The 19,757-nt window shown below is 43.4% G+C and overlaps 1 protein-coding gene across 3 annotated transcripts in view; it reads right to left on the bottom strand.

Moving 5' to 3' along the window:
* Positions 1 to 6,320: 6,320 nt before the first annotated feature.
* Positions 6,321 to 19,757, bottom strand: part of SNX14 (sorting nexin 14) — a 66,352-nt gene continuing 52,915 nt past the window's right edge. For all 3 annotated transcript variants that reach the window (XM_065911553.1, XM_065911552.1, XM_065911554.1), the window contains 6 exons: positions 14,634 to 14,757; positions 14,206 to 14,370; positions 12,371 to 12,466; positions 10,037 to 10,128; positions 7,452 to 7,508; positions 6,321 to 6,537 (listed from right to left, as the gene is read on the bottom strand). In XM_065911553.1, the coding sequence (XP_065767625.1) occupies positions 6,499 to 6,537; positions 7,452 to 7,508; positions 10,037 to 10,128; positions 12,371 to 12,466; positions 14,206 to 14,370; positions 14,634 to 14,757 (573 nt within the window). In that variant the 3' untranslated portion in view covers positions 6,321 to 6,498. The remainder of the gene's footprint in view (positions 6,538 to 7,451; positions 7,509 to 10,036; positions 10,129 to 12,370; positions 12,467 to 14,205; positions 14,371 to 14,633; positions 14,758 to 19,757) is intronic.

Here is a 19,757-nt window from a genome sequence, read left to right as displayed (position 1 = left end):
GCTCCGGAGCCCGGAGTCCATGCTCCACAAGAGAAGCCACCGCAATGAGAGGCCCGCGCGCTCCAGGGCCGGAGTCCATGCTCCACAAGAGAAGCCACCGCAATGAGAGGCCCGCGCGCTCCAGGGCCCGGAGTCCATGCTCCACAAGAGAAGCCACCGCAATAAGAAGCCTGCACGCTCCGGGGCCGGAGTCCATGCTCCACAACAAGAGAAGCCACCGCAATGAGAGGCCCGCGCGCTCCAGAGCCCGGAGTCCATGCTCCACAAGAGAAGCCACCGCAATAAGAAGCCTGCACGCTCCGGAGCCCGGAGTCCATGCTCCACAAGAGAAGCCACCGCAATGAGAGGCCCGCGCGCTCCAGGGCCGGAGTCCATGCTCCACAACAAGAGAAGCCACCGCAATGAGAGGCCCGCGCGCTCCAGAGCCCGGAGTCCATGCTCCACGAGAGAAGCCACCGCAATAAGAAGCCTGCACGCTCCGGGGCCGGAGTCCATGCTCCACAACAAGAGAAGCCACCGCAATGAGAGGCCCGCGCGCTCCGGAGCCCGGAGTCCATGCTCCACAAGAGAAGCCACTGCAATGAGAGGCCCGCGCGCCCCGGGCCCGGAGTCCATGCTCCAAAAGAGAAGCCACCGCAATGAGAAGCCTGCACACTCCGGAGCCCGGAGTCCATGCTCCACAAGAGAAGCCACCGCAATGAGAGGCCCGCGCACTACAACTAGAGAGCGGCCCAGCTCGCCGCAACTAGAGAAAGCCTGCACACAGCAAGAAGACCCAGCACAGCCAAAAATAATTTTTAAAAATAAGTTGGCAAGGCCCTTCCTGCTCGTGAGAGTTGCCAGGGCTTGCTTGCATGGCCAGCTTCCTGCATTTGCTCTAGTGTGAGTGAGGGAAATCACTGTCGTGTCCGACTCTGCGACCCCATGGACTGTAGCCCCCCAGGCTCCTCTGTCCACGGAATTCTCCAGGCCAGAATACTGGAGTGGGTAGCAGTAGCCATTCCCTTCTCCAGGGGATCTTCCCAACCCAGGGATCGAATCCAGGTCTCCCACACTGCGGGCGGATTCTTACCGTCTGAGCCACCAGGGAAGCCCAAGAATACTGGAGTGGGTAGCTTATCGATTCTCTAGGGGATCTTCCCAACCCAGGAATCAAACCAGGGTCTCTGGCACTGCAGGCGAATTCTTCACCAGCTGAGCTACCAGGGGAGCCCCTCGAGGCTGCCCCACAACTTCTTCAGGGAACCTCATCGCCTCTCAGTGCTGCACCTGTTTTTCTCCACCTTGCATTATCCCAAAATATGGATACAGTGCTGCCTTCACTGCCAAGAGCAGCTAGCATGATGCTCAAGTGTTAAAGCTTTAGTGATTAGGCATAAATGGAGGGAATTACAATGCAAAATGAAACTTACAACTCAATGTGAGACAGCAATGCTCCTAAAAAGCATCAGTCAGGGCTTCCCCAGTGGCTCGGTGGTAAAGAATCCACCTGCCAATGCACGAGATACAGGTTTGACCCCTGCGCTGGGATGATCCTGAATGCTGTCCATGGAATTCTCCAGGCCAGAATACTGGCGTGGGTAGCAGTAGCCACTCCCTTCTCTTAAGTCTGTTGCTTAGAACCTGGGAGCTGCAACTACTGAGCCAGCACAGTCATCAGTAAATAAATAAAAATTAAAAAAAAAAATCAACCAAACCCATCATTCAGGAGTGCCTTTTGGGTTCCTTTCCAGCTTAGTGTCAAGCACTGGAAACGGCAGGGGGACGGTCCTAGGACGGCTTCTGTCTTCTCTTCACACTTAACCTCTGTGCTTTCATTCACTTTTACATCGTAATGCTGGTGACGCAGATTTACACCCCTGCCTAGATCTCTCCCACAGACTCCAGATTCACAAATACAATGGCCTACCTGGCATCTCTAACTGAGATGATTAACAGGCATCCCAAACTTTACATGCCCAAAAGGGGATTCTTGATTCCCCCTCAAACTGGTGCCAGGCACAACTCCCTTCAGCTCATTTAATGGACCCTTCATCATTCTTATTGCTCAAAATGAACCTTGGAATATCCTTGGCTGCTCTGTTTTTCTCTCAAACTCACAACCCGTCCATCAGTACATTCTGTTTCCTAACTGAAAAAACTAAAAAGAGACTTCAACTTCTCAGAAACTTCACAAGTACTGCCCTGATTCAAATCACTGTCATGTCACCTGAATTACTTCACCAGCCTCCTAAATGAGCCATTTGTGTCTACGTTTTAAATTTTTATTTATTCATTTATTGGCTACACAGGGTTCTTGTTGCTACGCGAGGGCTTTCTCTATGTGCAGGGAGTGGGGGTACTCTTCCTCGCGGTATGTGGGGCCACGGCGGCGACTTCTCTTGCTGAGAAGCACAGGGCTCGGTGGTGGAGGCACACAGGCTTGGCTGCCCAGAGGCATGTGGAATCTTCCCGGAGCGGGGACTGAACCTGTCTCCCCTGCAATGGCAGGCAGATTCCTAGCCACTAGGGAAATCCTCTGTCTCTACTTTTACTCCACTTCAGTCTCTTCTCAACACTCTCAACACAGGAACCAAAGTGATTCTATCACAATATTAGAAAGACAGTGCTGCTCATGTGCTCAAAATCTTTCCGTCAGAGACCAGGCAGAAGTGAGTTGTCATGACGGCTTCCAAGGACCCCTGCGGTCTTGCTTCCCATCGCTTCTCTGACACTGTCTACCTTCACACACCGCGACTGGGGCAGATTTCTTTCAAACGGACACACTTCCACTCAGACCTTCGCACTTGCTATTGCTCTACTTGGAAGACGGGCTCCCAAATATCTGCATGGCTTAACCTCTCACCTTCAGGTCCTTTTCTTCAATGTCAACAACCACAGTAAGCTGCAACCCTTACCATTCTATTTTCTTTTTCAGTTTAATTTTTTTTCTGAGCACTTGTTACTTTCTAACATACTATATACTATTTTCTTATTTACATTGTTTATACTGTCTCTGTTCCCTGGGCTCCATGTAAGCTTACAAATGCACAAATATATCCTTGGCACCTGAAACTGCCTGGCACAGTGAGTGCTCAATACACACGTGTATAATAAACTGAATAAATCATGAATAATTCCTCCTCTGCCACTTCTCTCTCACCCTCTGGACTCAGTCCCAAAGCCACACAGTCCTTTTTCTCCAGTATCAGCTCCTCCAGAAGATAATTTCTCTATCTAACCACCCTTTTCATCATGCAGAGCAGTTTCCCTCTTTTTTACTGTAACCGCTCTGCAACCAAAAGGCCAATTAAGTCTTCCCTGAAAAGGATAGCTGCCTTTTTCTAAAAAATAAATTTTCTAGCCTCCTGCCCTGCTCCCTGGATTTCCCAGGTAGCGTGAGTGGTCAAGAACCACCTGCTGATGCAGATGTAGGAGACACAGGTTCAAGCCCATGAACAGAGGAGCCTGGCGGAGTGGTGTGGCAAAGAGTTGGACGTGACTGAAGTGACTAAGCACGCACCCATGCACCCCCTGCTCCTTAATTTGAAGGTGATTACAATTTTTCTAATAGCATCCCTTTTCCCTCTCCACTTTTGTTCTTCTACATCAGGGATCAGCAAACTATAGCCTAAAGGTCAAATCCTGCTTGCCACTGCTTCACATAAATAAGGTTTTATTGGAATACAGCCACATCCAATACCTGGAATAATACCTTAGTGTAATTTGATAGAAAAAATCCTCAACATCAAATTTATAAAAAATAGTGAAATAAAAACCATTTGCAATGGACTTAAAAATCGTCCAGGGTCCTTAGGCCCCAGGTTGAGGATTTCTCCTCATGCACCACTGGCACCATCGCCAACACCAACGTATACAGAGAGAGAAGTCTTTGAAATGGAGTGGAGAGGGCCGGCAAGACCTCTTTGCTCATTCAGTCGGTAATTTTTATTCTAATGTTGACTATATCTGAAGTTACAACTTATGTATACATAGATGTTACAAAGAACACTGGCAAATTAGACTTCTGTTTATATTTTTATTGTAAAATCTAACCGTTTTTAGTAAGTCAGTAAATAATTTTAAAAACATTTATCTGTTTGGCTGTGCTGGGTCCCGCCTGCAGCACGTGGGACCCTCACTGCAGGACCCACGGGCCCACTAGCTGTGGTGCAGGGCATGGGGGGAGTATTTAGTTTTTCCGGGGCATGTGGGAATTTAGTTCCCCCAGCAGGGATCAAACCCAAGTCCCCTGCATTGGAAGGCAGAGTCCTAACAACTGGACCACCAGGGAAGTCCCAATAAATGATAATTTAAGTGTTTCAACCATTTCTCAGAATCTTCTGATATCTATAGCTTAATGATTATAACACAGACATAATGTCCTTTATAAATTTCAGTGTCTTCTCATCTATTTAATTTATCCCCGCAACCACAGTTATTTCTCTAAACACATTTCAAAAGGTAAAACTCATGCAGTATAAGACATACATAAAGATGGATAGAAAGGAAAGTGCAAAGTAAATGTCTGAAATGCACCAGGGGACCATTAAAGGAATCCAGAGTAATCATTTTTGGAAATAAAAGACTCCTTTCATGGGGCAACACTGACAAGAGTACAAGACTAGAGACGGATCTGTTTGAATTCCAACTTCACCGCTCTCTCTAACGTCAATATAAATAACAAAAGAGGAGTAACACCATCTCACAGTTACTCGATGGTGAAATGTGAAATGTGATATAAAACGCCTGGCCATCGGGGAATGCATCCAGTTCCTTTCTCTTTTATTATGCAAATGAATTTGTATTTACAGATTTTTATACATCACATTTTCTTTAAATAAAGCTCACCCACTGCTATGGATTTAAATGTGTCCTTCTAAAATTCACATATTAAAACCCTAAATCCCAATATGACTATATTTGGAGATGATGCCTTTAGGAGGTAATTAAGGTTAAATTAGCTCATTAACCCAAGAGCATTTGTGGCCTTAGAAGAAGAAAAGAAGAGAGAGAAAGATCTTTCTTTCTTCCTACACGGCCACACACAGAGGTCATGTGAGTACACAGGAAAAAAGGCAGTCATTTACAGACCAAGGAAGAGGTCCCAGAATGAAATGTACCTTGTGGGTACCTTGATTTTGGACTTACCAGCCTCCAGAACTGTGAGAAATAAAATTCTGTTAAGTCACCCCATTTATGATATTTTATCAGGGTAAGCCCAGGTTGTTTGATACACTCATAAGAATTTTTTCTCATCTAAATAAACAAAATATCACAATTTATAGCAAAGTAGATAAGAATGGCATAAAAGGGCTGTAAATATTTTATTTTTTTCAGCCAAAATGCTACAGATTTAAATGTGAAGAGTTAGCTTGATTAATTTCCCACCTGCCCCTGAGAAGTAAGTAAAATGTTGAAGGCTTGGTTAAAAGCACTGATGCACAGAAACTCATACACAGCTTAGAATTTTTAAGCAATTAAAAAGATAATAGAACTACTGGCAAAACCTTTTAAAAATTTTATAATATCTAAAGACCATTTTTCAAAACTGGGAAAAAAATAACTGAACAGTATCATTCAATTGGTTTCACTTTCCAAATTATATTTAGAGTTCCCACATTATCAGCGCTTGATGCACGGTTGGACTCAGTAAACACATTCTGAACGCTCACCACAGCCAAGAACCAAACACAAAGTGCCCAATCCTGAAAGACAAATATGATTCAGGGAGAAAAACACAGCATGAAAAGAAATTATAAGCAGAACTCTATAGGCTGAACCTTTAAAAATAATTATTTAACTTTCCCAAAAGAATACAGTGAATTCATACCTTTCTTTTGGAGAGACAACATAAACCAAAAATCCACTTGACTAAACTGTTTATATAAGCTTTTGGATTACAGTTACAGATGTTCAGTGAAATGCAGTTGTAACCACACAATCACAAATATCTGTAACGGCCAGTTTTCACACACAAAAGGGTTACCTATAACCTGTCAATCATCTAAGAAGAATAAGAAGTCCCTTGTTTGTTATGAAAAACTTATATAAAGTACGTCTTCTTTACAGACACACAGTTAACTACACAGAAAAATGAGAAGGGGGACTGAAATAAATCTGCTAAAATTTATTAACTCCAAATAAGACAGCAAATCAGATCTCTACACTAAAAATAATTATTTTCAAAGTGATACAGTACTTTCAAAGTTATCAGTCTAATTGATTTGCACCAAGAAGATTATGAATTAAAATATCTCTTTTAAAAACAGCAATAACAAGTGACATAGATCTAAGAAAATTTGGATAAGAGACATAAAATGAAACGCAATGAGACCCAATCAGTTTTCATCATTATTAAATCTGTTAGTCTTTATTAAAACAACAAAATCAAAACTTCAGACACTGAATTACATGATATATACAAGAATATACAAAAGTAAAAGAAAAGACAGTACATAGATACTACACTAGCACAGCAAACATTTCAACTGGTTATTCTATCCCAAATCCAAATGTTTATATCCAGGACGTCACAGATGTAACTTCCTTTTGTACCTAAAGTAAAAATAAATCTATTTAATAGAAGAGGAAAAACAAACAAGAATTCATTTGTGAACTGCCTTACAGTTCCAGTGTATTAAACTTCTAGCCTAAAACATATATATGTATGTGTTAAAACCCGCAAGAAATTAGCTGGCATATGCCACAGATAATATTTATGTTTTAGAGAGGAGGAAAAAAGCATGTGATAGACCTCATAAAGCCTCAAACAGAGAGCTGGAATTTCCTGGTACTGATTCCTATGTAAATTGAATACAAAATGTCCATAATTGCCACCCTGTTTTAATCCACACTGAATACTGCTATCACTTGAAAACTTGTATTCCACAGGTAAATAGTCCAAATCTAGTTTCCTCTATAAAACTAACATTTCACTGCTGTATCACAACTCTGAATAGTTATTTCATCTGACCAAAGGGATTAGTCAAAAAAATAAACAAGGTAAAAAGGCAATGCTCAAAACTCAGAATCTGCAGGACTCAAGGTAATAACATCACCACCATCCTCCAACTCCCACTCATTCTGTGTTTGTTCTTGGCTCCACAGGAGCTCAGCTGCCTTAGGAAGGCTCACCCAACCTTCAGAGTGCAGATGGCCGCCTGCAGAGCTGGGCCTATCCCAGGGACGGCATGCACGCTCACACCCTCCTCTGTGAGGCTCTGCAGGGCGCAACATCCCATCTGACCGGAGTCAGGAAGGGGGGAGGCCAAGGCAGGGGCTATTCAGTGCACACGTCCCCAGTTCCACTCTACGTTTAAGCATGGTGAATGAGGAAAATACAAAGAGCTATCTGTTAAGGTTGCTAATTTTTAAAACCATCAGTGTCACAATGCTTTCCTTAATGTTTACGTCCCTGATTAAATGCCAGCACTCCACCAAAAATACAGAGAGTGCTGTTTTTCAGTTACCTTATTGAGTTCTGGAAACAGCTCTTGTATCACAATGTCCAATAAAACGTAAGTCAGCTAAAATGCAAAAAACAAAGATTTTAAGGAATTAGACAAAAAAAAAAAAGTAGCTTCAACAAGGTCCATAATGTTCTATTTTTAGGATGAGTTTCAGATAGATATGTTTTCACATGTTTACATTTTATTATTATGCCTTGTAATTTATTTGATGTTAAATATTTCGTATATAACAACAATTTTAAAGAAATAAGCTTCATACAAAATTTGAAATGTGTTAAGGTCTCAACAGAATATGTGAGACTAAAGGCAAAAGAGAAAAGGAAAGATATACCCATTTGAATGCAGAGTTCCAAAGAATAGCAAGGAGAGATAAGAAAGTCTTGCTCGGTGATCAATGCAAAGAAACAGAGGGAAACAACAGAATGGAAAAGACTATAGATCTCTTCAAGAAAATTAGAGATATCAAGGGAACATTTCATGCAAAGATGGCCTCAATAAAGGACAGAAATGCCATGGACCTAACAGAAGCAGAAGATATTAAGAAGAGGTAGCAAGAATACACAGAAGAACTATACAAAAAAGATCTTCACGATCCAGATCATCACGATGGTGTAATCACTCACCTAGAGCCAGACATCCTGGAATGCGAAGTCAAATGGGCCTTAGGAAGTATCACTACAAAGCTAGAGGAGGTGATGGAATTCCAATTGAGCTATTTCAAATCCTAAAAGATGATGCTGTGAAAGTGCTGCATTCAATTTGCCAGCAAGTTTGGAAAACTCAGCAGTGGCCACAGGACTGGAAAAGGTCAGTTTTCATTTCAATCCCAAAGAAAGGCAATGCCAGAGAATGCTCAAACTACTGCATAATTGCGCTCATCTCACACGCTAGTAGAGTAATGCTCAAAATTCTCCAAGTCAGGCTTCAGCAATATGTGAACCGTGAACTTCCAGATGTTCTAGCTGGATTTAGAAAAGGCAGAGGAACCACAGATCAAATTGCCAACATCCGCTGGATCACTGAAAAGTCAAGAGAGTTCCAGAAAAACATCTATTTCGGCTTTATTGACTATGCCGAAGCCTTTGACTGTGTGGATCACAATAAACTGTGGAAAATTCTGAAAGAGATGGGAATACCAGACCATCTGACCTGCCACCTGAGAAATCTGTATGCAGGTCAGGAAGCAACAGTTAGAACTGGACATGGAACAACAGACTGGTTCCAAGGCTGTATATTGTCACCCTGCTTATTTAACTTATATGCAGAGTACATCCTAAGAAATGCTGGACTGGATGAAGCCCAAGCTGGAATCAAGATTGCCAGGAGAAATATCAATAACCTCAGATATGCAGATGACACCACCCTTATGGCAGAAAGTGAAGAAGAACTAAAGAGCCTCTTGATGAAAGTGAAAGAGGAATGGCTGATTCATATCAATGTATGACAAAACCCACTGAAATGATGTGAAATAATTAGCCTCCAACTAATAAAATAAATAAATAAATTAAAAAAAAAAAAAAGAAAGTGAAAGAGGAGAGTGAAAATGTTGGCATAAAGATCAACATTCAGAAAACTAAGATCATGGCATCCAGTCCCATCACCTCATGGCAAACAGCTGGGGAAACAGTGGAAACAGTGACAGACTTTACTTTTTGAGGCTCCAAAATCACTGCAGATGGTGATTGTAGCCATAAAATTAAAAGATGCTTGCTCCTTTGAGAAAAATTATGACCAACCTAGACAGCAAATTAAAAAGTAGAGACATTACTTTGCCAACAAAGGTCCGTCTAGTCAAAGCTATGATTTTTCCAGTAGTCATGTATGGATGTGAGAGTTGGACTATAATGAAAGCTGAGTGCCAAAGAATTGATGCTTTTGAACTGTGGTGTTGGAGAAGACTCTTGAGAGTCCCTTGGACTGCAAGGAGATCCAACCAGTCCATCCTAAAGGAAATCAGTCCTGAATATTCATTGGAAGGACTGATATTGAAGGTGAAGCTCCAATACTCTGGCCACCTGATGCAAAGAACTGATTCATTTGAAAAGACCCTGATGCTGGGAAAGATTGAAGGTGGGAGGAAACAGGACAGTAGAGAATGAGATAGTTGGATGGCATCACTGAGTCAATGGACATGAGTTTGGGTAAACTCTGCGAGTTGGTGATGGACAGGGAGGCCTGGTCTGCTGTAGTCCATGGGGTCACAAGGAGTCAGACACAACTGAGTGACTGAACTGAACTGATAAGCAGTAAAATGTTAATTGCAGTTATTGTATATAACCTGAATGAATGATGGAATTCTTGATATTTAAGTTTTTACTTTATTTCATGGATTTTTGCTTCCCTGGTGGTGCTAGTGGTAAAGAATCCACCTGGTATATTCCAAATTTCCTATAGTGAATATTTATTTTCAATCATGTTATGAAAAAAAAAAGGAATGAGCAAAAAGAGTTAACAAAAGACACTTTCATTCCATCCGCATGTTTGAATCACTTGCCTTCACTTAGCACAGCTAACACACCAGACAGGCCACTGTGTCAGTCACCAAACCAAGTGGGCCCGAGGCAAACCACTTTAATGAATTTTACCTGCTTGTTGAGAACCGGCTGCTGTAAACCCTCAAAAAGAAGTCTGATGCTTTCATACTTGGCTTCCTCACCAATACACTTGACTATCAAATCTAAACAAGAAAGCCACATGTGAAACAATTTTATATTATACAGTGACTCATCATTTACTGGATCATAAGGCAAAATCTCTACCCTCTCCCCCAGGTGTTAAGTAAAAACTCTGAGTTAGCATTTCCTAAATCAGTGCTTCAGTAAGCAGCACTTAGAAAAAAGGGCTCTGTGGTCAAGTTTGAGATGCAGCATCATGAGTCCTGAATCTAAAGATTCACAACGCACAAGGCATAGCTGTAAGCTCTCAGGACTGTTACAATAAAGAAATCTACTTACACTATTAAGGATAAAAGACAGTTGGGAAACAATACCTATTATCCCATTCAAATAAAATAAAATAAAACACTAGGTACATACACTTGTGCATACATATACAGAGATACAAAGAAACTGTCTGTGAGGATCAACACCAGCGGGAACATACCGCTACTTCTGCACAGTGGGGACAGGATCACTTCTACTTTTCACTCTCTGTATTTTCATGTTTGAATATCTCAATATTTTTAAAAATTTAATTAATTTAATTTTATGGTGAACAGAGACTGTCTTCAACGAATATGACCAATTTATTTCTGTATTTTTTGCAAAATTACTACTAACTATCTTACAGAATAACCTTTTGGGAAACTGTTTAAACCCAAGTTTGCTCCCAAAAGTTCTAATTCATGTTTGACTACAAAGCAGTCAAGTATCACTCGGTACCACAGTCAGTCCTTAGTAAAATCTGTGCTGAATGGTTTCCTCCAAGTAGGAAAAGAAACTTATTCTTAAGTAAACAAGGTGCTCAAGTATTTGTCCTTTCCCCTCCAATCATAATGGAACGCTTAATGCTGTTCAAGGAAAATCTTCATTTTATGTTTGCTTTTACAGGGTAAATCTAACCCTGAGAGGCAAAATTTAACTTATACTAAGTTCAGTAGATCCTTGATATTTTTCAAGAGAGATGGCCCATAATGCATCTTTGTGAATCCCCTAATTCACCAATACTACACAGAATTTCCCAATTAATATGCATGAAGCATCATGGACAAAAATAGACGATCCTTTCAGATTCTTCAACAATCACTAAGGAGGAAATCAGTAGAGAACAACAGGAAGGCATGTTATGCTTCCTCACTAGCTGAATCACCCCTTTCCAAATGGAAGTCTTGAAGCAGATGTGACTCAAATTCATGGCTGAGAAAAATTACAGTTATTATATTCATGGGCTTTCCATGTTTCTGAATATTAAAACTAAGACAGTTAAAACCATGAATGTACATTACAATATAGAAGGTCACGATATTACATTACAAAGAAGGAAGAAATGACTTCATCATATACCTACAGAAGATTCACTCAAAAATAGCTGTGGTTCACCTTTTACATTCAGACTGGGGACAGAACTTGTCTTCAAATTAAGCAGGGCCATTCTGAGACTCATTTTTCAATGATGAGGATTCTCTACGACATCTTCAATTTTTACTCTATATTTTCTTGCTGGGCATTACCCACTCACACCTGACTCCCATATCTCATCTTATATCATCGCTCCTCTAATTCCAAAACCTGGGTATTTAATTGTTTAACATTGCCTCCTGAATAATATTTAGATAGGCTTGTCACATTCAAAATGTCCTAAATTAAGTATCATCTGCTTTGACCCCTTGATGTTTTTTCCTTATATTCACATCTCAGTAGGAGGTTACTAACCATTCACTCAAGCCTACCTCCTTTATGAGAGGGATTCACCCTCCTCCTTTGAGGTACTGCATAACCTAAACAAGCTTTTATTATCACAGGTGCGTCTTGTCTGTGTGTCTATCTTCCTGCCAGATTGAGCTGCCCAAGTACAATTTTTACATCTCCTGCACTCTGCTAAGTGCCTGGCACATGGAAGGTGTTCAGTAAATTCAGGATGAATGGATGAATTCTGACGTCTAACTCACACACACTAATGTAGCTCTCCTCATGGTGCAGTGACCAGCAGGACTCCAGCTGTCCCACAGACATACCACTAAGACCCGTGTGATTCTAAGCTACTGAGAGAACCCAACTATCGTGTGAGTAGAAACAGCCTCATCTAAAAGTTCTTAGTGTTAACATAAAAACCAAATTCCATTTAATGAATGAGTTAATTTTAACTGGCTCTTATAACTACTTCTAAAATAAAAACTCACAATAAAAATTAGCCTCAGTAATTACTATACATTGTGACCACCAAAGAGTGCTAATCTATATTAAACTACTTTTCAAGTATACCTGGAATGTAGTTCATCATTCCTTCAAAAGTCTGCTTTGCTCGTTTTTGCTTATCTTGAAGAGAGCGAGGTTCAGTGTTTTCACAAAATACAGCATCTAAAAGGAGACAAAAAAATATTTGCTGGGTTCGAGAGAGCGGTGACATATAGATACATCCAGCTGATTCCCACTGATGCGCGGCAGAGACCAGCGCGACCCTGTGAAGCAATCACCCGCCGTTTAAGCCTCCCCGGGATCACCTGCCAGGGTTGGGGAGAGCTCAGTCCCTGGCCTGGGAAGATCCCAGACGCTGAGGGACAACTCAGCCTCCGAGTCACAACTACTGAGCCTGTGCTCCGGAGCCCTGCTCCACGACATGAGCAACCGCTGCCATGAGGAGCCGGCCCCGCGCAGCTGGAGAGCCGCCCACACTCGCTGCAACCAGAGAGAGCCAGGGCAGCGAGGACGGCCCCGCGCAGCTGGAGAGCCGCCCACACTCGCTGCAACCAGAGAGAGCCAGGGCAGCGAGGACGGCCCCGCGCAGCTGGAGAGCCGCCCACACTCGCTGCAACAGAGAGAGAGCCGGGGCAGCGAGGGCGGCCCCGCGCAGCTGGAGAGCCGCCCACACTCGCTGCAACAGAGAGAGCCAGGGCAGCGAGGGCGGCCCCGCGCAGCTGGAGAGCCGCCCACACTCGCTGCAACAGAGAGAGAGCCGGGGCAGCGAGGGCGGCCCCGCGCAGCTGGAGAGCCGCCCACACTCGCTGCAACAGAGAGAGCCAGGGCAGCGAGGGCGGCCCAGCACAGCTGGAGAGCCGCCCACACTCGCTGCAACAGAGAAAGAGCCAGGGCAGCGAGGACGGCCCAGCACAGCTGGAGAGCCGCCCACACTCGCTGCAACCAGGGAGAGCCAGGGCAGCGAGGGCGGCCCCGCGCAGCTGGAGAGCCGCCCACACTCGCTGCAACAGAGAGAGAGCCAGGGCAGCGAGGGCGGCCCAGCGCAGCTGGAGAGCCGCCCACACTCGCTGCAACCAGGGAGAGCCAGGGCAGCGAGGGCGGCCCCGCGCAGCTGGAGAGCCGCCCACACTCGCTGCAACCAGGGAGAGCCAGGGCAGCGAGGGCGGCCCCGCGCAGCTGGAGAGCCGCCCACACTCGCTGCAACAGAGAGAGAGCCAGGGCAGCGAGGGCGGCCCCGCGCAGCTGGAGAGCCGCCCACACTCGCTGCAACCAGGGAGAGCCAGGGCAGCGAGGGCGGCCCCGCGCAGCTGGAGAGCCGCCCACACTCGCTGCAACAGAGAGAGAGCCAGGGCAGCGAGGGCGGCCCAGCGCAGCTGGAGAGCCGCCCACACTCGCTGCAACCAGGGAGAGCCAGGGCAGCGAGGGCGGCCCAGCACAGCTGGAGAGCCGCCCACACTCGCTGCAACCAGAGAGAGAGCCGGGGCAGCGAGGGCGGCCCCGCACAGCTGGAGAGCCGCCCACACTCGCTGCAACCAGAGAGAGAGCCAGGGCAGCGAGGGCGGCCCCGCGCAGCCTAAGTGCTCAGCCGTGTCAGACTCCTTGCGACCCCATGGGCTGTGTCGTTGACCCCAATGCAGTGGGTTGCCGTTTCCATTTATTAAGTAGTCATAAATAAATGAATAAAATAAGTCTTAAAAAAAGAATCTTATAAAAAATTAACACAGTTTTTAAAAAAGAAACATTTGCAGGAATTTTCATCTATTATATACAAAGTATTTCCTCATGGTAGTAATACTAATAAAAGCAAAGAAAAGCCAGGCTTCTCACTCTGTGAGATCTAATTAAAATTAAATAAAAATTGAGTATTCAAACATGAAACAAACACATGACGAAATACAAACCTCTGAGAAGTGTTATAAGTGAAACCAGACGGTGCTCCTGAAAGAGCTGTTCTAGTTTACAATGAAGATAGTAATCAGTATACATTTCCAGGGTGTTTTTAAAAAGGATTCGAGTTCCCATTAAGAGATGATGAAGCCAGTCAGGAACCTGGAAAACCACCTGTCCTGAGAAGGATCACACAGAACATTCCATTAAGGTAAATAGTTACCTGAACATTTTTCAATACAAAAATACAAAAGGTCAATATTTTATTTTTAAACACTAATAACTTTAATATGTTCAACACCAATTATATTCTACATATTGAATTCTTAATTTAAAAAGTACCTTCAATTAAAAAAAATTATAAGCAGCAATACGCAAGAGCACTAATTTGCATCACAGAAGAAATATAACACAGGTTTAACAGTGACCACAGATATCTTACCTACGTACATCAGGTAGTCATAGACTCCTTCCACAGTCATCATTTCCATAAAATAATTCTGATTTTGCCTTCTTTCTGTATTCTCAGCACGATTTGCATTATTCTTATACAAATCATTAAAAAGCTAAAGTAAAAGTTGAAATAATAAAAAAAACAGTTTATTACACAGGTTAATAATAATTACTAAGGGTAAAGTAATTACAGAGCAAAGGCATTTAAACTGTGTCCAATCAAAACAGAATATTAAAAAAAAAAACAACCCAATATCAGAGTGGTTAAGATCTGCCCCCTAAATGCCACATTTATAGCCAAAATTGAATTAAAAAATAATAATACTTTGGGAGGCCGAAATAGTAAATAAAAATCTACCTTCATTTTAGATGCAACAGACAATTCATCATCCATACAAAGAATCCCTTTGATTTTTTATATCAAAAGACGTAAATGAACATTAAAAAGATGCATAAAACCATTAGCACTAGGACTGCCCTGCTGGCCCAGTGGTTAAGAATGTGCCTGTCAGTCCCTGGGCTGGGTGTGATCCCTCATCTGGAAATACTCCACGTGCTATGAGGAAATCAGCCGCTGAGGCCACACTCTAGAGCCCGTGAGCTGCAGCCAGTGAGCACACAGGCCGCGGCGCCACGCAGGGCTCTGGAAGCCTGGGCACTGTGGTGCCCACGCTCTGCAACGAGAGAGAAGCCCGGCACGGCAGCTGGAGTAGCCTCCACGCTCCACGCGGCAGTGAAGACCCAGTACAACCAAAAATAAACAAATAGATTATACAAAAAACATTAGGAATAGTTGATTGCAATTCCAACATAATTTAAAGATTATACATCACTGTTTAATTAAAGGATGCTTACAGATGGACGTTAAGGTTTAAGCTAAGTTTATTTGGACAAAATAATCAAAGACCTAATGTATATGAAAAAAATATGAAGAATTACTCACAGCAAGGTAATAAAATGCAACTAAATCTTAGCTCTGCCTACTATCCCAAAAGTATACCAAACAATCTATCTTAATAATAATAAAAGAGCAGATACTGAGGAACTAAAAAAACGGACAGAAAAGGTAAACAAAACGTTAAAATGGACAGTCTCTGGTATGATGGGTCAAAAAAGCAAAAAGAAAAGGAAAGGAAAAGAAGACAATGCCAGGAGTAAACGGGGACACAACCACAGATGCCAGAGGAAAATGAAGAGACGATATTATTGACAACATAAGGCCAAACTTTCAAATTTAGATAAGATGGAGAATTTATTAAAAAGTACAACCTATCAAAATCTGACTCATGAAATAATACATCTGAAGAATATTATAATCATTAAAGAAATTATATTAGTTAAAAAAAAAAGAAAACGTCCACAAACAAAACTTGAGGCCTAGATGACTATTACAAGTTATCACTATTTAAATAACTAACACTCTACCAGCAAATAAAGAAAACTTAACATAACTTTAATACCAAAACCTGACAAGGATACAATGAGAAAGAAAAACTATAGGCTAAGTGCACCCACAAACATGCAGGTAACTTTCCTAAACTTCATAAAGGATATCTACCAAAAAACTACACTACATAATTTAATGGTGAAACACTGCAATCATTCCCTTTGTATAGCAGGTCCTAGTCATGAATGAAACACAACTGCTCTCATTTGAATCTATAAATCTAAAAGAATTAACAGATATACCACTAAAATTAACACAAGTCTAGCAAGACTTGTGAATTAAAAACCAATATACAACAATCAACTGTATTTTTGTTTACTAGCAATAAACTTATAAAGTGAAAAAAATTAAAGACACCCTTTACAGTAATAAACCAAAGAAGTTCTCTTGAGGAAGAGGGTGGTATTCTTTGAGCTCACAGAATTCCCCATGCTGGGTACTACCCTGGCACTAAACTGAGCTTCTTGCAGACAGGAAATCGATCTGTTTTTCCTTTTTTTTCCGGCCATGCTGAACCACTGTGGGATCCTAGTTTCCCTGCATTAAAATCAAGCTGTCTAATTAGACCTCAAGTGGAAATTTGCTGCATGATGCAGGGAGCTCAAATCCAGTACTTTGTGATAACCTAGAGGCGAAATGGGGAGGAAGGGGGAAGGGAGGTCCAGGATGAGGGGGAACCTATGGATACCTATGGCTGATTCATGTTGATATTTGGTAGAAACCAACACAATCCTCCAATTAAAAATTAAAAAAAAAAAAAAAAGCACAAAGTCTTAAGCACTGGACTGCCAGGGAAGTCCTTGGAATTTATCTTTATATTCCCAGTGCCTAGCACCCAATAGCAGGCATATAAATAAAGTGCTTGTTTAATGAAAGGATGAAATATTTTATATGTCATTAAAATTATATCATACTGTTAGGTAGTTAGAATAGGGAAAAGGGAGTCCAGAATGGCGGTGGCTAAAAGACCTGGAAGGGAAAAGCCCGCGAAAATAGAACAAAGGAAGGTCTGAGGACCGGAGTGAGAACCTCATGTAAAACAAACAGCACTCCTGGCTGGCCCAGTTTACATAGGACAGGCCCAGGGAGAGAAAAACTTATAAAAAGAGGAACCAAAGCTCTCTTCTCTCTCTCTCCTGCGCGCTGCGGCACTCTTCTCTTTATGTCTTTGGGTCGACATGTCCTCACACCTTGAAGATGGATTTTCCTGTTATTTTCTAAATAAAATAGAGCTGTAACACTGATTTATCTAAGAGCTATAATACGGTCCGTTCGAGACCTGAGAGCTATAACACGGTCTGTCCACGACCCGAGAGCTGTAACACGCCGAGGGGGCTTAATGTCCGTCTCTCCCAATCTGTGCTGTGATGAGACAAAGAACCAAGCAGCATACACTCGCCTGACAACTACGGTGCCGTGACTCGGGTTAACCTGGCTGAAACAACCTCCGCGCAAGAGGCCAAGCGCAGCAGGAGCCCGGCTCAGCAAAGCTCCCGCGGTAGAAGCGGAACGCGAAGAAAACCCAGGGCAGGGGAAGACCCGTCGTGCTGGGAACCGAGGCAGCGAGGAATGAACTCAGCAGAAAGCCCACGCGGCTCAGCCTCAGATTCCAGAAGACCTCCGGTTAAGGCAGGAGGTCCTCGCTCCTATGGCTGCAGGGACATGCCTAACAAAATCTTAACTCCTTTACAGTCTCTCGCTTCTGGTTTCCTCGAACCCCCTGCAGGCAGGCGGGCGGCAGTGGGTGCACCTGAGGGACTCTGGGAGGCAACATTGTCCCAAAGGCACTATCTGCTGGGCCCCAGTAGCGGTCACCCAAGCCGGAGGGGGTTCTTCTGTCCTTACTCTTCTCCGTGCCAAAAAATCAGACCAACAAGCGCCGTTCAGGAATTTAGCAAATTTTCCAGCAGGCCATGAAGGGGATTCCTTGGCACCTTTTTCCCACTGCTTTTTCCTCCTGTCCTTCAGCTCTCTCCAGGGACTTGAGCCCGGCCAAAAAGCAAGAAGTGGATTTGTTAGGATTCAGAGAGAAGCCATGCTCCAAGGTGTGTGCCATTGCCGAGGGCGAGGGCTCAGGCCACAGAATGGGCCTGGTTGGGTTTTGCCATCGGGGGTTAGGCTAACGAGTGGGAGGATCACCCCACTCCTCCCTCTTTTGACAGTGTCTTAGAGCTGTTCTGCCACCTCTGGGTGTGTCCTTTGGCTTACAGACTGGGGATTAAGGTTTACTTGAATTTGACTTGTCATCTTGGACCCAACTGATTTTTACTCGGTTTACGTTATGCCCTTGTGCTATGTCATTCCTTTAAAGGTTGTGCTCTGCGCCCCCTTCCCTCCTGTTTCATGCTCCTTTCCTCAGCCTCATCCGGGCCCACAATGTTGCCTCTACAATCTTCTAGAGGGATAACCAGAAAATAGCTGGCCTTGGGAGGAAAGTATTGTATAATATCCAACCCCTTAATCCTACCTAGCACTGGTCACGCTGGAGACCTTGGGGACACCCCAACTCCAGCCTGGGGGTCCCAGGAGGTCATCATGCCTCACTCCGCCCGGGGATCTGCACCCTGACCCAGGGATGCCTGGCTCTCAGGCTGCTACAGTTCTGGGTAGGATAAGCTTCAAAAAGACTCACCCCTTAAAAAGTCCACCCATGAAAACAGAGGGAAGCCTATTCTTTGTGGGACTGTGCCCAGTCTCAGCAATAACTCAGAAGCCCAATGAGAATCCCACTGCCTTTCTGGAAAGGCTAAAAGAGACCCTCCAAAAGTTTACCAATTTGGACTTAAGACTCTTACGAGGGACAGGTGATTTTATTTTATTTTATTTTTCAATTATTTTTATTAGTTGGAGGCTAATTACTTCACAACATTGCAGTGGGTTTTGTCATACATTGACATGAATCAGCCATAGAGTTACACGTATTCCCCATCCCAATCCCCCCTCCCCCCTCCCTCTCCACCCGACTCCTCTGGGTCCTCCCAGTGCACCAGGCCCGAGCACTCGTCTCATGCATCCCACCTGGGCTGGTGATCTGTTTCACCATAGATAATATACATGCTGTTCTCTCAAAACATCCCACCCTCACCTTCTCCCACAGAGTCCAAAAGTCTGTTCTGTACTTCTGTGTCTCTTTTTCTGTTTTGCATATAGGGTTATCATTACCATCTTTCTAAATTCCATATATATGTGTTAGTATGCTGTAATGTTCTTTATCTTTCTGGCTTACTTCACTCTGTATAATGGGCTCCAGTTTCATCCATCTCATTAGAACTGATTCAAATGAATTCTTTTTAACGGCTGAGTAATAGTCCATGGTGTATATGTACCACAGCTTCCTTATCCATTCATCTGCTGATGGGCATCTAGGCTGCTTCCATGTCCTGGCTATTATAAACAGTGCTGCGATGAACATTGGGGTGCACGTGTCTCTTTCAGATCTGGTTTCCTCAGTGTGTATGCCCAGGAGTGGGATTGCTGGGTCATATGGCAGTTCTATTTCCAGTTTTTTAAAAAATCTCCACACTGTTCTCCATAGTGGCTGTACTAGTTTGCATTCCCACCAACAGTGTAAGAGGGTTCCCTTTTCTCCACACCCTCTCCAGCATTTATTGCTTGTAGAATTTTGGATAGCAGCCATCCTGACTGGCGTGGGACAGGTGATTTTAA

The sequence above is a fragment of the Muntiacus reevesi genome, chromosome 19, assembly GCF_963930625.1.
Source record: "Muntiacus reevesi chromosome 19, mMunRee1.1, whole genome shotgun sequence".
Classification (NCBI taxonomy): Eukaryota; Metazoa; Chordata; class Mammalia; order Artiodactyla; family Cervidae; genus Muntiacus; species Muntiacus reevesi.
Note: the sequence above shows the minus strand (reverse complement) of the source record. Positions and strands in the feature narration are given on the sequence as shown.